Here is a 14,347-nt window from a genome sequence, read left to right on the forward strand (position 1 = left end):
TGGCTCATAAAGAGACACGGGTGTGATTTTCACCTAAGTGTTGCCTATAATTGTATATAAAAGATCTCATGAAGCTTTTAAAGGAATTGTACTGGCATAGATTAAAAGGGACAGAGATAGCACACAATGAGATGAGGCCTTGGAACCCCTAAATGCCTACCAAAAGAAACAGATTAAGAATCTCAGCCCATGCAGAGACAAAAGTCCTAACCAAAGTGCATTTTCTGACCAGGGAGAAAGAATGAGTACATTGTCAGGATTTCTGCAGATCGGTGACTACTACTCTTCCCCAACCCGTTTTGAATGGCAGTATGTACTGCATCCTGTTTGTCTGTCATTACTTTGTATTGTGGGCGGGGCAGATCTCACAATGAGCAGGACTGCACTTGGTGACCTGTACTTTGCTCCTGAGGAGCCTCGTCTGCAGCTAATCCTGATTCAGATGACATATTATTAGATGTTGGGCCAACGCAGTAATCGGATGGGATTTGGAACCGTTTGCTACCCAGTAGAACACATTCAAAGAGCAGAATTGACTCTCCTCCAGGCTTTCAGAGCTGAAGAGACCAGACTGTCAGGTCTGGAGGCCCAGGGTCATGCCCTAGAAATATGGATGAAGAAGAGATAGACCATGTCTTATCAAAATGAAAGCCCCAACCTAACTCAGCACAATCTTTAATTGGATCAAGCAATTAGCCTTCAGTCTTGGCAGGAGGTAAATGCTCTCGTGGGAGATGACATTATTTACAGCCTTTGAAGTTCTTTTTATATACAGTATTTAGATATAATAAAAAATTACTAAATATGGGGAAAGGCAAGACCATATAGAAGAGAAAAAACAGGTAAAGTCCCTGAATATTTTTGTTTAGTTTGCATGTAAAGGCCAATTTCTTCAGACAAAGGGTATCTGGAAATTTCAAGTCCTCTGCCTCATCTCTGTCTGCCAAAAATTCTTGCTCCAAAATTCAGGAACCCACTCTTACCCACAAGTGCCCTTACGTTAGCATAACAAACAACTGGGGTTGTGAATTTAAATGACTTTACAATTCTGCAGCCCGTACAATCAGGCCTCGGGTCTAATCATCAGCCATGTGTGTCTTGCATCTATAAAGATAAGAGATTGCTTTCAGGCCACCATAGGGGTTTTCTGGTTATTCTCCACACACTCAGTCCCTAACCTCAAGAGTTTGGGGTGCCAGGGACTGTGCTGATTCTCCACAAAGACAGCCCATCCGAAATAGCAGTTGTGATGGCCATCACCACCTGCTCAAGTCCCGGATAATCTTCAGTGCTTCTTCAAGGCCATCTGGCCTACTATGGCTTCATCCTGGCCAATCCCTACTGGAAGGTATGTAGCCCAGGCTATAGAGTCCACAGAACTTAGCCTCCAGGGACACGGCACAGGAAGAGAAGGAAGAGAAACGAGACTGGTGAGGTGGACAGAGAATAACCAGCTCGCGCCACTAACCTTTTCTCAGGAAGTTACTGAAGAAAGTGCTCCCCCAGATGAGAGGGACAAGGAAGGAAGAGGAAGATGTGGGATGAGGAAAGAGGAGAATGAACACAGCAGAGACGTGAGGGGAGTCGCGAGACTGATGAAGAAAGCAAGTCCTAAGACGCCAGTTGGCAAGAATCCCTATAGCAAGTTAATTCTAGAACAAGAGGACCACATTTTGAAAATTACTGAGACATTACCTGGATCATCAGAAAACACTCGTAAGGAGTTTTGCAGTTTTGAGGAAAAGTTTGAGGGTGAATTAGTGATAAGAACTAAATAAGTTAGTGATATAAAACTGAGTAAGTGAAAATTTTAGATGATTATTAGTTATGGGAAAGACAAAAACACATGCAAAAAAGGAAACATAATCCTAATAGTCTACATGGATCGCCTTTGAACAGAATCTGTAGTTCAAATGATATAAACTGAAGACTTTCTAATCTATAGATTTTACACGAAGATTTTACCTTTATTACATGAAGGTATTTTATACAGTTGTCTTTACTCTTGGCTCTGGATGGAGTTGCCAAGTCACCTGGGAGTCACACCATGGACAATGGAGAGGGACCATGGACCATATTTTGAGAAGCAACCCTTCATCATTTAGCATTGTGTACCAGTTAGACACTTCCTCCTTTCCTCTCCTTCACAGGGAGTTCCATGCTTAGCCTAATAATGCTTATCTCTGTATTGTTCATGTTCTAGAAACTTCCAAGGATGGGAGGTGCACTTATTGAAATCCCAAGAATGCATTTTATCTAGGGAATATAGAATTTATCTCAATTTTTTCTGAGGCTCAACCCAGTATTTCTCTTCTAGGTTCAAAACTCTTATTAATATTACCAAACTAAAGATAATGAAAATGCTTGGCCATCTTACTATGAAAGAAAATAATAAAATGTAAAATGGGGCTGGATAAGAAAAACATTTTAAAAGTTAACTTACTCGTATGAAATCCATAAGTGTATTATAAATGAAGGCTCCTCTGGGAAGAAAAAAGCAGCTTCCAGGACTCAAATCATGGAAAAAGAACAGTTCTTGTTCCTAGATTAAAACAATAAATGCATCTCAAATCTCACTGCCATTGATCAATATTCACTATACGTATGTGACATGCTAGGAATGACTCAGTCACAATTTCCATCTTCTAATGACTGACTTCCCGAAGCCCCCTCAATACTTACCTCTATGTACTAGTGCATATAAAATCACAATTTGTATTTATGGTTAGTTAGCTTTTCGTTCACCTTTTATTTACTGCTGATTTCTGACTGGGCACCTGGGAGCGTGGACCTCATGGGCAGAGAACGTGGCACAAAGTTCAGAAAAGATCACCTCGGGAGGTGGGCTCTACCTGGTGGGGATTATATCATGGCTGTCACCACTGAACACCTGCCCCATGTTGCCGCCATCCAGCATCTGTCTTTGCATCAGTCCTGCAAGGGCTTCCGAGGAAGAGACGAGCACAGGGAGTCCCAGAAGCAAATACCCGGGCCCCCACATAACATAGCTCCTAAATGGCCCCATGGAGACTGAAACCCGGGTCTGCCTGCTCTCAAATCTCCTTCTTTCTTTCTGCCCTGCTGCCCAAATACAAAGTATGTTATTTTTGTTTCATGGTAAGAATGAGAGAAGGGTGTAATTTCTAAATTTAACAGAAGACACGGGAAGGCAAGAGGTGAGAAGACATTTAGGAGATTAGCACGCAAGAACCCAACAGCAAAGTCAACTCAGAGTGCTAGCAAGAACAGAAGACTGGACAACAGATGAAGAGACACCGAACAACTTAATCAGAGGCCAACAAGGATCCGGCTGGGGACCAGGACACGCAGGTACCTTTCCAATCTTCCTGTGATCTCGATTCTTGGCTTCCTCTTGGAACTTTTCCCAGGTCTTCATCATCTTGTTATCAGGGAAGGAGATCCCGTAGATCCTCTGCAGTGTTTCCATTTTGGGATTTCCCTCCCAATACGTTGAGGAATTCTACACATCCAGCAGGATTTAGGTAAGCACACCAAACATTTGGTGACAAATAAACCTGATTTTAAACATGTGCACAATTTTCTGCAATATCATCCACGTGGCTTTACTTAAAGATGACTTTTAGTACTCCTGGAAAGACTGTGAAATGGAGTCTAATTAAAGCTGCCCAGCCCAAATCCATCAGAAAATGATTGAGTCCACTGTGGACTGTGGGAATGGGAAGTGTGGGAGAAGGGAAGACAGGCAAGGCCCAGAGTAACTGCACCACCAAAGAGAGCAGCAGCAGAGGAAGGGGGACGTGACGATCCAGTCAAGTGTTCTTGTTCACTTATGGTGATTTGAGAAAACAATATCTTTACATCTATAAATCTCTATATCTTAACAATCTTATGTCTATATATCTTAACTATCTATATGCAGATCAATATCTTAACATGCCATATGAAAAAGAAAGGCAAAGTAAGGTTCGATAATAAAAAGTTAACAGCTACTTGTAAGGTACTAATTATCAAAAATGTAAAAAATTATAGTATTTTTAGAAGTTTATGTAAAAATTAAATAATGAAGTATTTTATAATACTGCGATGTTCAGATTATAAAAGATATGATTGAAATTCCTCATTATCCGGGTCATCATAAGTTTGCTGTATTAAACAAAAATCCTTACCTTGAAAATTTTTATGGTTTTAATTTTCCCAGTGTGTCTTACATGGGGGCCTTTGCAGAGGTCAATTAGCGGACCGCACCTATAATGAAATATTTCAGACATGCCCAGGTAACAGTTTCAGCTTTACGGATCATTCATTACAAACTGAGTTTTCATGTTTAAAGTGAAGGATCTCACTTATTTATACATCTTCGGTCAATTTTTAATTTGGGGACAACTTAAAATAAAATTAATTTTTAATTTAGGATAAAGAGGCAATTTATCTAGCCTTAGATCCCAGTATTCCCTTCTCTGCTCAAATTCAAAAGTTACAGGGCTCCTAGGTGGCTTAGTTGGTTAAGTAACTGCCTTCGTCTCAGGTCATGATTCCGGAGTCCAGCTATGAAGTCCTGCATCTGGCTCCCAGCACCACAGGGAGTCTGCTTCTCCCTCTGACCTTCTCCCCTCTCATGGTCTCTCTCACTGTCTATCTCTCAAATAAGTAAATACAATTTTTTTAAAAAAATTCAAAAGTTACATAATCTTCTGAAAGTAACTGTACATAAAGACCCCACTTTTCAATGTCATATCCCAAGGCTCTTAAAACCCTTCCACTTTCATAAAATCAAAAAGTCATTCCCCTGCTCTACACTAACTTTCAAAACCAAAATTACCTGCAATTTATACAAAATGTACTAACTTGATACCTCACTCTAAAAATAAACTTCACCAAACCCACAGAAGGTACCCCAACAAGAGTGAACCATGATGCAGACTCTGGGCTCTCTGTGACTGTGACATGTCCATCATGTGAAGGTCCATCACTTGTGTCTCATGTGTCAGTTTGTGGGGGGTGTTGAGAGTGGGCGAGGCTGTGCACGGGTGAAGGGGGGGTACAGGAGAAATTGTTGTGCCTTCTCCATTTTGCTGTAGATCTAAACCTGTTCTTAAAAATCAGGTCTGGGGCGCCTGGGTGGCTCAGTCGATGAAGCCTCTGCCTTCCGTTCGTTCAGGTCATGATCCGAGGGTCCTGGGATTGAGCCCTGCATCAGGCTCCCTGCTCAGCGTGGAGTCTGCTTCTCCCTCCCTCCCTCCTTCTGCTCCTCTCCCCTGCATGAGTGTGCACTCTCTCTCCGTCCCAAATAAATAAATGAAACCTTTTTTAAAAAATCAGAACTTTCTTACACTGTTGGTGGGAATGCAAGTTGGTAGAGCCACTTTGGAAAACAGTGTGGAAATTTCTTAAGAAATTAAAAATAGAGCTTCCCTATGACCCTGAATGGCACTACTGGGTATTTACCCCAAAGATACAGATGTAGTGAAAAGAAGGGCCATTTGTACCCCAATGTTTATAGCAGCAATGGCCATGGTCTCCAAACTGTGGAAAGAGTCAAGATGCCCTTCAACAGACAAATGGATAAAGAAGATGTGATCCATATATACTATGGAGTATTATGCCTCCATCAGAAAGGATGAATACCCAACTTTTGTATCAACATGGACGGGACTAGGGGAGATTATGCTGAGTGAAATAAGTCAAGCAGAGAGAGTCAATTATCATATGGTTTCACTTACTTGTGGAGCATAAGGAATAACATGGAGGACATGGGGAGATGGAGAGGAGAAGGGATTTGGGGGAAATTGGAGGGGGAGACAAACCATGAGAGACTGTGGACTCTGAAAAACAATGCGTGGGTTTGGGGGGAGATGGGGGTTGGGTGAGCCTGGTGGTGGGTATTAAGGAGGGCACATATTGCATGGAGCACTGGGTGCGGGGCATAAATAGTGAATTTTGGGATACTGAAAAAATTAAATTAACTTAAATTTTAAAAAAAGAAAATTTGAGGAAATATATAAAAGAAAAAAACCAGGGCTGTTTTAAAAATAAATAAATAAATTTCAAGAGTGTTCTATTTGTTTTTAGGCTCCCTGGCATTACGACAAAATGCTTACTTGTCTTTTGGTTTACTAAAACAGAACACTGACTTACAGTGCAACTCTCCGGCCAAGGTTTAAAAGTGGTGTCAGAGATGACACAACTATTAAAACAAGGTGGTGGGTATTATAGAGGGCACATATTGCATGGAGCACTGGGTGTGGTGCAAAAACAATGAATACTGTTAAGCTGAAAAGAAATTAAAAAAAAAAAAATTTGGTGGAGCTCCTGGGTAGCTCAGTTGGTTAATTGTCCGACTCTTGATTTTGGCTCAGGTCATGATCTCAGGGCCGAGCAATCAAGCCCGCATCATGTGCTGGGCATGGAACATACTTAAGATTCTCTCTCTCCCTCTGTCCCCTCCTCACGGGCGGCGTATGCCCTCTCTCTCTCTCTCTTTCAAAAACAAAACAGAACAAACAAAAAAACAAAAGGCACCTAATACTGTTGCTGGGAATTCACTCGTACCTCTAACAAACAAGGACCCCCAAACCTTAATAAGCAGACTTTTTTTTCCAAGAACAGAACATTTAAAATACAAATGACACAGTATTTATACATCTGGGTAACAGTCAGAGGGGAGGTCCTTAAAAATCAATTAATTTAAGGAAAATTTAATAAAGAAAGTGAGTTGTTCCTTAACTACTGTAACCAATTTTAAATATTTTTAAAGTTCACTGCTTAAAAGGTTAAAAATAACAATGAATACATAGAGGGACTGGTTTATTCACCAAAGTGAAATAAGCTTTAAAGATGAAAATATCATTTCTTTGAATGACCAGGCTGTATTATTCTCTGCCCAAAATGGAAGTAGTAAATCAACAATCAGAGGAATGGAAGAAATGCCTAATTAACACGAAAGACCTCAATACTCTAATCTTTAAATAACTCTATAGAAAGAAAAGCAATTCATTTTCCAAAAATTAAACTGGCAGAGTAAGAAGTGCCAGTGTTGACCTAAGTAAGGCTCAAAGAAATAACCAAAAAGGCTCAAGTATTAGAAGCCAGAATTTTAAAACAGCATATCTTTTCTATTTCTTCGTGTGTCTTTAAGCTTTAAAATGCAAATTCTATTAATTTGAATTACAGGTGATGAATAATAAAACCTTATCAGGTCATTGGAGAATGGAAAAAATAAGGCAAGCAGGTATCTATCCTGTTTCAATGTCAAAGGGCAATGAGTTCATATTATAATGCAAGAAATGCCCTGTGCATAGCTTTGCTTAGAGGGGAGATGACTTGACTTACAGCACAATTAATCCCCAGAACCATAAATACTTAATACTAGTTACTGTGGAAAGTAAATGCCCTTAGGAGGATAGCTGTGATTTCAATTACATAGACATCAGATCTTCTAAGATGGACCATGAAGGTCACAGAAGCAGCCAGCCAGCCAGAACACACAGACATGGAGGACAGCAATTACCTGTCAGGTAGCTTTAAAAAAAATGCATGAATAAAAAAGGGGCTCAGAGGTTAAAGGAACAGAACTAAGTCATGTGGTACTGACTTCACTTGCCTCTTCCTACTATTTGATTTGCCTTTAGTTCCCAAAACACATTGTCTTTCATTATGTTTCATCATGACCATCTGGCTAATGCATGAAAGTTAATGCTCTTGGACTCCAGGAAACGGGGAATGTGGTGAGAGGCAGAAAAATCACTGTGGGATAAAGATGGCCTCAGCAACTCTCGCTGCCACATTAATAAGAATATGGAAGGGCAAAACAAAATTCCCTTCCTTAACAGCCCCCACTAAAATGTAAGGCACTGGACAAACCCAGTCTCACCCATGGGGGGAAAGGTGCCATCACCTCTAACGTCCAGGAAACAAAAATTCAGGGTTTAGCAACAGCCTGATAAATACAAACGAAGAGGGAGTAATTTCCCTTTGCTGATAACATTCTGGAGTCCCAAACCCAAGTAGTACATCAACCATGAGAATTTACAAATACACCATCCACCCAAAGACCAACTGCTTCTACTTCTCACACCAAGTTTACCACAAGCAGTGCTTAAAAATGCTTTACCTGTAAACTGTCGTAGTTGGCGTGTTCACTTTCTCATTCAGGATGCGGCACTTAAATTTATTGTACTACAAAGAAAAATATATTTGCATATTATTATGTGGGAAGAAAAACTTTTACTCTCTTCAACAGACACTGAATGGATGTCTACTGTGTTTTAGCTGCTGAGACCCGGGAAATACCATGAGCTCACAGCTGAGAACAGTAGTGTCCAAATCAGGAGCTACGAGCCCGAGTGGCTACAGAGCACTTGCAATGGAACCAGTCTGAAATGAGATGAGCTTAAGTGCGAAACACAAAGGATTTCTTACTGTGAAGGACAGGATGTAAAATAACTTCTTAAGTACTTTGATGTCATCGCTTCTCTGCCTTTTGGCTAAGATCAAGTGAAGTACTTTGATGTTGGTCACAGACTGAAGTGATATTTTTGATATAATGGGTTAAAAAATGTTATAAAAATTAATCCCACCATTCTTTTGCTATTAGAATGTGGCTACCAGAAAATTTAAGATTACATATGTGGCTCAGATTTGTAGATCACATTACATTTTTAATTTTTTAATTTTTTATTTAAATTCAATTAGCCAACATATATAGTACATCATTATCACATTATATTTTTAATTAAACAGCACTGTTCCAGAAGATTCTGATTTTTTTCATCGCATCTCCAAAATGTATTTCTTTTAAGTTTTTATTTAAATTTCAGTTAGTAGTTTCAGGTGTACAATATAGTGACTCATCACTCCCATGCATCACCAGGTATTCACCACAGGTGCCCTCCTTAATCCCCATCGCCTATTTCACCCATCCCCCCACCCACCTCCCCTCTGGTAACCATCAGTTTGTTCTCTGTAGTTAAGAGTGTTTCTTGGGTTGTCTCTCTCTCTCTTTTATTTTCCCTTTGCTTATTTGTTTAGTTTCTTAAATTCCACATATGAGTGAAATCATTCATTTGTCTTTCTCTGACTTATTTAGCTCAATCCATGTCTTCCTAGAAAACATTTCATTCTTTTTTATGGGTGAATAATACTCCATTGTAGGTTTATAAACCACATCTTCTTTATCTTTTCATCAGCTGATGGATACTTGGGTTGTTTCCATATTTTGGCTATTGTAGATAGTGGTGCTATAAACAGTGGGATATATGTATCCCTTTGAATTAGTATTTTTGTGTTCTTTGGGTAAACGTGTAGTAGTGTGATTGCTGGATCCTAAGATAGTTCTAGTTTTAATTTTCTGAGGAACCCACATACTGCTTCCCAGAGTGGCTGCGTCAGTTTGCATTCCCACCAACAGGACAACAGGGATCCCCTTTCTCCATATCCTTGCCAATACTTTCTATTTCTTGTGTTGTTGATTTTAGCTATTCTGATAGGTGTGAGGTGATATCTCATTGGGGTTTTGATTTGTGTTTCCCTGGTGATGAGTTATGATGAGCATCTTTTCGTGTGTCTATTGGCCATCTGGATGTCTTCTTTGGAAAGATGTCTATCCATGTCTTCTGCCCATTTTTAATCAGATTACTCTTTTTTGGGGTGTTGTTTGATAAGTTCTTTATATATTTTATATATTAACTTTCTATCAGTTATGTTATTTGCAAATATCTTCTCCCATTCAATAGGCTACCTTTTATTTTGTTGATTGTTTCCATTGTCACATGGAGCTTTTTATTTTGATGTAGTCCCAATAGTTAATTTTTGCTCTTATGTCCCTTACCTCAGGAGACATAGGTAGAAAGAAGCTGTTACAGCCTCTGTCAAAAAGGATACTGCCTGTGCTCTCCAGGATTTTTATGGTTTTAGGTCTTGCATTCAGGTTAGAAGATTCCAATTTTAACAACATAAAATAAATAAAACTCTGAGGACATGGCTGTTCTATTGCATAAGACGAAAACAAAGTTTATAGAAAATGATCCTATCATTACATTAAAAAGTCACCAGACCCTTTTCTTTTCTTTCCTGCTTTCATCACTACTACCTTGGTGCCAGGTACTTTTTATTAAATGATTATTTAAAGGGGATAATTGTTGAGAGAAAAAAATCGATTTGTATGATTTAACTTTTATGAAACATGAGTATGTTTCATACTTATATGTTTAAATCAAATCATTTTTCTTCACAGACATTTAAGTTTAGTTCTTAAGAGTAGCTGCAAAATGGCAACCCACAGAACAGGAGAAAATAATTAAATCACATATTTGATACAGGATTAATATCCAGAATATATAAAGAACTCCTATAATTCAACAACAAAAAACACACAACCCAATTACAAAGTGGGCAGAGGAATAGACATTTCCCCAAATAAGACACACAACTGGCCAACAGGTCAATGAAAATATGCTTAACATCACTCCTCACCCAAGAAATGCAAATCAACGGCACAATGAGATACCACCTCACACCCATTAGGATGGCTACTACCAACAAAACAGAGAACTACAAGCGTTGGCGAGGATGTGGAGAAATTGGAACGTTTGGGCATCACTGATGGGAATGCAAAATGATGTGGCTCCTGTGGCAGACATTCTGGCAGTTGGCAGAGAATTTCCGTATGATCCAGCAGCTTCTGGGTATATACCCCAAAGAACTGAAAGCAGGGACTAGAACAGATATTTGCACAGCCATGTTCGCAGAGACACTTTTCACAATAGTCAAAAGGTGGAAACAACCCAAGTGTTCACCAACAGATGAATGAACAAAAAAATGCCGTCGATACATATGACGGAGTATTATTCAGCCTTCAAAAGGAAGGAAATTCTGACATAGGCTACAACATGGACGAACCTTGAGGACATAACACTAGTGAAAGAAGGAGGTCACAAAACGACAGATATGATATGATTCCATTTATACATTCTTAGGGTAGTCAAATCTGTAGAGGCAGAAAAAGGGGAGCTCGTGTTTATTAGGTGTGGGGTTCCAGGTGGAAAAGAGAAAAAAGCTCTGTGGATGGATGGTGGTCACGGTTGTCCAATATGAATATACTTAAAAATGGTTAACATAATAAATTTTTCTAGTTTGCGTATTTTCACACACACACACACACACACACACACACACACACACACACACGAGAAGCTGCAACTTTACCTAGCCCAAGCCTATATTTTAATTCCAGCCCACAGAACTAATAGTCTTACGTATTCAAATCACGTGCTTTCTCTGATATGATTTTAAAATTAAAACCAGGGGGCACCTGCATGGCTCAGCAGGTTAAGCATCTGGCTCTCGATTTCAGTACAGCCATGATCTCGGGGCTGTGAGACTGAGTCCCCTGTCAGGCTCCAGTCTGGGCTGGGTGTGGAGCCTACTGAAGATTCTCTCCCTGTGCCTCTGCCCCTCTCCCCCCCTTCCCCCATCCCTGCTCACACATATGCACACACACTCTCACTCTCTCTCTCAAAAATAAATAAATAAAAATTAGATTAGATGAGGAATATATTTACATACGTTGGTCAAAATAATATAAAGAGAAAGCAGAAGTGGCATTGAATTTAGCAGACAGAATATTAACAACACTCAAAATTGATCTCATTTATAAATGCACACGTGAAAATTATTCAGCTGGTCCTTCACCTACATAAATCTGCATTAAAATGTTCCAGGGGTGCCTGGGTGCCTCAGTAAGTTAAGCCTCTGCTTTGGCTCAGGTCATTATCTCAGGGTCCTGGGAGCGAGACCCATATTGGGCTCTCTGCTCGGCAGGGAGCCTGCTTCCCCCTCTCTCTCTGCCTGCCTCTCTGCCTGCTTGTGATCTCTCTCTCTCTCTCTCTGTCAAATAAATAAATAAAATCTTAAAAAAATAAAATAAAATGAAATGTTTGGGACTCAGTAGGGACATATCACATTGGGTGACTAGGGACCACCTCACGGTAGGCTGCCAAACTCTGGAACAATGTGGCAAGCAACACTCAATTATCTGTTAAAAAAAAAAAAAAAAGCAGTCTATGTCAACTAATCATTTTTAATATTCCTGGCAAAAGGTTTTCTCATTCTGAAGAGTTTCCCGAAATCACCTTAAACATTTCGAGGAGCACTTCCTTGCTGACTTCCAGTCTTTCGAAAGGCTGCTTTTCTTTGATGATGGTCTTACAGATGTCCTCCAAGGCTGACAGTTCCGTGCTGGACACCGCCCTAAAAAGAAGAGCAAGGGAGGGTCAACACAGATTTCTCAGCCGTCCTGCGATGTCCTTTCTGTAGACCGTTGTCACTTAGCAACACGCTGTCTGCACTGAGGAATTCTGTGTTTTACTGCACCGGGCCTTCAGAGAGTTAGACATCCACAGGCACGCCAGATCTACTCATGGCTCAAAGAAGAATCCTGAGGGAGGCCCCGGACAGAGGAAATGATTTACCCACAGTTCTCTGCAATTTGAAAAGCCCTGTTAGGATCCTCCCGGGTTAGAGGGTAAACTCCTTTGAGGCCTGTTTTTCGTGCGGTCTAGCTTATACTTCATGCATCGACACTTTTGTTCAAAAGAGCTATAAAAGTGCCCACAAATCCCTGCCTTCAGTGACTATAGAATCAGGGCTGGGGACAGATCTGTGGGTGTGAGTTGTCGTGTCCAGTCTGGCACTCGCAGGGAATGGGCCTCTGGGAGCCAGAGGCTGACCCCTTTCACCTGTTCCCTGGTTCACTCTCACTCCCCTTCACCCACGCCGGCTTCCTTGCCTTTCCTCAAACAAGCCAGGCATAGGCCCACACCAGGGAGGTTCCAGAAGCCTAGAATGTTCTTCCCCCAAATGTCCATAAATACACTCCCCTCCCCGCCCACACACACACCAGCCTCAGAACTTGCTCCCTTCCTCCGTCTGGGTCCCTGCTTCAGCACCTCTTTCCCCCTTCCTGACCACGTGTCATGGCACACACCTCCCCCGACCTGGCTTCTTTTCCTCCCTACCACTCATCACCACCTGACAGTAGATGGCTGTTAGTTTGTTTCTCGTGTAAGCTAAACAGACTGTGAGCTCCACGGGAACAGACTAATCTGTTCCCTGCTGCATCACCAGCATCAAGCACAGAGCACAAGATAGACGGTCCGAGAATCTCGTTGAATGAGTACTGGGTGCTCAGTGTGGTGGTGAAAGTTAAGGACAAAATGTACCGAAGTCATCTAGCAAGAGAAATCATGGGTCTAAATGAGGCAGAAGTACGAAGGAAGAGGGGAGGGTGGAGAACTGTTTAGGAGACAGAACTGGATTGAGGGAGGGACAGAAATGGGAAGGTTTCAGCTTTGGCATCTAGTCCTTAAGAGCCATCGGGATACAGCTGGTGGGCTGGGGCTGGGCCTGTGGCTAGTGATTTCAAACACAGACCTACCCAAGGTGAGGCCTCTCTGTCTACTCTGCCTGGTACTTATCTGAGCAAGATGTCTGGCCAAAGTGGATAGCGCCCTTCATTATCATGGAGCGGAAACTGAACCGACCGCTCTCTGGGGATTACATTTAGGATTCTGTTCTTAAGTTAGTACTAGGCTCTGGTATATTTATCTCACATGAGATGTCATCTCATGTGAGATAAATGGTATATCACTTCCTTCTGGGGAGAAGAAAGAAAGTTGGAGAAGCTGCTCTGGAATCTAAACTCATAAAAAAATAATTTTCCAACATGCCCAGTCTATACTCAAGTTACAGAAAGAACATAGACACATTCACTAAATTAATATGTAACCATGATACACGCATGCCTTCAGAAGTGGCTCTGCAGGGGTGTTACCTGTCTCCAATGAACGTGTCATAATAAAATCCATTTTCAATGGGTGGACCATAGCACAGGTGGCCTCCGTAGTAGAGCTCCATGGCCTCCCCGAGGACGTGAGCACTGGAGTGCCAGTACACCTGTGGGGAACACAGAGGCCAGTAGCTATTGCAATGACGGCATGGAAAACTGTCAGTCCCATCACACAAGGAGGCAAGCAGATCCCCTTTAAGGGGACAAATGCCAAGACACAGAGCAACATCAGTCTGAAAAAAAAAACACTTCAATGGGGGCATCTGGGTGGCTCAGTCAGTGAAGCGACTGCCTTCAGCTCAGGTCACGAGCTGGGATCGAGCCCCACATCGGGCTCCCTGCTCAGTGGGGCTCTTGCTTCTCCCTCTCCCTCTGCTGCTCTGCCTGCTTGTGCTCTCACCAAATAAGTAAAGAAAAATCTTGAAAGAAAGAAAGAAAGAGAGAAAAGAAAAAAGAAACGCTTTAATGCCCTTGTTGAAGAGAACTCTTTCTGAGAGCTCCTGGCAATTACACCAGGGTCAC

At 41.3% G+C, this 14,347-nt stretch overlaps 1 protein-coding gene and 1 pseudogene across 2 annotated transcripts in view; one reads left to right on the forward strand and one right to left on the reverse strand.

Annotated features, from left to right (window-relative positions):
- Positions 1 to 14,347, reverse strand: part of TARS3 (threonyl-tRNA synthetase 3) — a 59,432-nt gene that overhangs the window by 31,069 nt on the left and 14,016 nt on the right. For both annotated transcript variants that reach the window (XR_004285617.1, XM_032342226.1), the window contains exons 4-9: positions 13,811 to 13,932; positions 12,111 to 12,228; positions 8,093 to 8,157; positions 4,149 to 4,227; positions 3,335 to 3,481; positions 2,444 to 2,542 (exon numbers count right to left, since the gene is read on the reverse strand). Coding sequence is in view for 1 of the 2 variants with exons in the window: in XM_032342226.1 (XP_032198117.1) it covers positions 2,444 to 2,542; positions 3,335 to 3,481; positions 4,149 to 4,227; positions 8,093 to 8,157; positions 12,111 to 12,228; positions 13,811 to 13,932 (630 nt within the window). In the remaining variant the exon portion in view is untranslated. The remainder of the gene's footprint in view (positions 1 to 2,443; positions 2,543 to 3,334; positions 3,482 to 4,148; positions 4,228 to 8,092; positions 8,158 to 12,110; positions 12,229 to 13,810; positions 13,933 to 14,347) is intronic.
- LOC116592047 lies at positions 8,446 to 8,586 on the forward strand (annotated as a pseudogene).

This window comes from Mustela erminea, chromosome 5 (genome assembly GCF_009829155.1).
Source record: "Mustela erminea isolate mMusErm1 chromosome 5, mMusErm1.Pri, whole genome shotgun sequence".
Classification (NCBI taxonomy): domain Eukaryota; kingdom Metazoa; phylum Chordata; class Mammalia; order Carnivora; family Mustelidae; genus Mustela; species Mustela erminea.